At 37.0% G+C, this 2799-nt stretch overlaps 1 protein-coding gene across 1 annotated transcript; it reads right to left on the bottom strand.

Moving 5' to 3' along the window:
* Positions 1-272: 272 nt before the first annotated feature.
* LOC127530085 (zinc finger BED domain-containing protein 4-like) lies at positions 273-1747 on the bottom strand. The gene is made up of 2 exons (XM_051935923.1): positions 1042-1747; positions 273-952 (listed from the first exon to the last, which is right to left on the bottom strand). Exons 1-2 carry the CDS (start codon positions 1540-1542, stop codon positions 647-649), a joined length of 807 nt encoding a protein of 268 aa, XP_051791883.1. The 5' UTR covers positions 1543-1747; the 3' UTR covers positions 273-646.
* Between the last annotated feature and the right edge of the window lie 1052 nt (positions 1748-2799).

The following is a 2799-nucleotide window of genomic DNA, read 5'->3' as shown; positions in this document are numbered from 1 at the left end:
CAATTTTTTGGACTTTAAGACCTGAAGATGTGAGGTCATGTATATGTGTGTTTAAATGATAAAGAGCAAAATTCTTGTAAAAAGTAAATCACAAGAGGCGAAGGAAAGAGCTAGTTAAATAAATAAAATAAATGCAGCTGGGACAAAGTAGACAGTGTGCGCAGACGCAACTTGTTAAATTTATAATGTGGGACACCAGTTGAGTACTGCGGGATGGAGTTGGTCATCGAGGAATAATGAACAGGATTAAATAAAATGTGGTCAGTTTTTCTCCTTTACAGATAGGGCTGCACGATAACAGAAAAAATGATTATCACGATTATTTTGCTCAAAATTTTTATCACGATTAATAATGACGATTATTCCTTTGGTAATGAACTTTTATTCACTTGTGTATTCTTATTGCACTTTACAGCCACAAATAAAGAAAAATAAACAAACCGAACATGTTTAGAATGAAGAGTTTTTCTTAGCTGTGGTAAATAAATAAAATTAAACTGCCTCTTTTACATCAACTTGTAATAAAATCAAATAAGAATAAAAAATTTTTACAACATGTTACAGATTTTTGGCTAAGAACACAAGCCTGTCAACTTGATCGGGCTTTAGGGAAGACCGCAAGCAAGTAACTACATTTCCACCGGAACTAAAAGCCCTCTCTGAAGGAGAGCTTGTGGCTGGTATGCACAAGTATTTTTTTTGCCACTTTTGAAAGCCTTGGGTAGATCTTTTCATGTTCTTTCCACCATTTTAATGGGTCCCCCTCACTATCCAGGTAGCTTGACTGCAAGTAAGATTCCAGCTCACAGGCTACACTGGATTTCTGGTTGTTAGGTGGCAAGGCTTGTTCATCAGTTTTAAAGTAGCTTCCTAAAGTCATCTTTTTCTTTGGGGCACATCCAGCTTCAGCATCCTCCTTGCTGGTCTCTTGTGCTGTTTCTTGGGGTGGCACCTAAACACAGAAAAAGGCATTTAGAACAAATTTAACTAATTGAGACTCAAAACACTAATATAGATCGCAGTGCAGCTCATTTTTATTACCATCATTGCCAAAGTCTGCATCTCAGCTTTGAGTCTGGATTGAATTGTTGTTTTGTTGTCCTCAGCCGTGTATCTCATCTTAAATCGTGGATCCACCGTAGATGCCATGTCCAATAGAGCTTGGATGTCTGGGTCACTGTATTTTTTGTTTAGGTACTCCAAAATTTTAGACTTGATTGCTCTTGACAGGTCAGTATCATCATCCTTAACTTTCAAGATTGATGCGTTGAAAAGATGAAGAACTGGCTTAACAAATGACACGCTGACGTACTTCTTGCCAGACAGTGCATCTGTAAAATTAACTAGAGGGTGCAAGGATTTGTTGATTGCCTCTAGTACATCCATGTCCTGCCCTGTTGGGATAAGATGACGAGACTTCTTGTCAGAGGACAGGACATGTGCAATGGCCTTTTGCTGCTCGATGATTCTCTCTATCATGGCCTGACGTGATTCCCACCTTGTTGGACACTCTGTTTTCAGTGAGTGCTCTGGGAGTTTCATCTCCTTTTGTGCAGCTAAAAAACTCTCTTACGCTTCCAGCTGTAAGAGAAGGAGCTCACCAACTTTTTACAGAGCCCCACAGCCCGGTCAATTCTTGGATCCTTCATGGCATTCTCTTCAGGAAATAAACATGATTAGAAAAAAAAACAGTAAGACACAGGAAGACTCTTGTTGTTTATGCAACTTTTGATCAGAAGTAAAAAAAAAAAAAAATTTTTATTTCACTAATTATATACACCTACCTACATAAGACAATTATCAAACATTTATTAATAAATAATAAACACTTATTCTAAACTCATCTGGGTTCACAAACATTAACATAATAGTATTTGACTAATCAAATATTTTTTAACTTTTAAATGTATCTAATTTGATAGATTAGCAGAATAAAAATGATGATTATTATACTGTAGACATATGACTCATTGTCATTATAATGTGTCATTATAATCAGGGGTGCACATAACTTTTTGAGTGTGTTCCTCAGGTGAGTAGCAGGAGCCTGGTGTTTGGTACGCACTCCGCAGCGAGGTCTTAATAAGTGCAGATCACTCCCTTAAGGTTTTGTGGTTTTTATCGTCATTGTGCAACTTGACAGAACACAAGGTTGCGTCTTGAGCGTAATATGCATTAAACAAATGTATTGCGTTTCATTAAAAATGGTATGAAAGAATCAGTTGTTGTTTTGTGATAAAACCGAAATAAAATAAAATGCTATTTGAGTACGTATTTAATATCACGTGAGTGCGTGGCGCTTAAATATCGTTTAATAAATAACGTCACTGACTAAAGACTGTTGGTGAAGAGCGCACTGTCATTTGGCCATCTTAAAGTAGCCGAAAATGCGCAAAATTATTTTATTTCAAAACGAAACCACCTTGTATGGTGCTTTCCGCCGGTGCAGAATAGGGTCCTGAGTCGGAGGAATAAACACTTTTCGAACATAAACGCAGTATCTAAACCAATAGGACATAAAACAAATGGTGAAGGTGAAATTTTAATCGCACGCTGTCAAAAAACGGTCACAGTCAAGAGCTCTTCTGTCTTGTACGCGAAAGCGCTATAGTAACAAAATGACGTTACGCGTTCATCATTTTTGCCATGCATGTGTACCTGCGTACCAGTTATGTGCACCCCTGATTATAATATCACTAAAACAACAACAACAATTAATATTTTTAAATTGTCAAATTGTTTCAATATATCTGGGAAAAAAACATACAACTTACCGATTGCTAAATGAAGTCTGTGACC

This window comes from Erpetoichthys calabaricus, chromosome 13, assembly GCF_900747795.2.
Source record: "Erpetoichthys calabaricus chromosome 13, fErpCal1.3, whole genome shotgun sequence".
Classification (NCBI taxonomy): domain Eukaryota; kingdom Metazoa; phylum Chordata; class Cladistia; order Polypteriformes; family Polypteridae; genus Erpetoichthys; species Erpetoichthys calabaricus.
The sequence above is the reverse complement of the archived record's forward strand: the minus strand, read 5'-3'. Positions and strand labels throughout refer to the sequence as shown.

Bases quoted from the DNA above. Each gene is read 5' to 3' on its own strand.
- LOC127530085 (XM_051935923.1), bottom strand. From the start codon at position 1,542: ATGAAACTCCCAGAGCACTCACTGAAAACAGAGTGTCCAACAAGGTGG. The intron at 953-1,041 runs GTAATAAAAATG...TTCTGTGTTTAG, and splicing joins TGCAGACTTTGGCAATGATG to GTGCCACCCCAAGAAACAGC.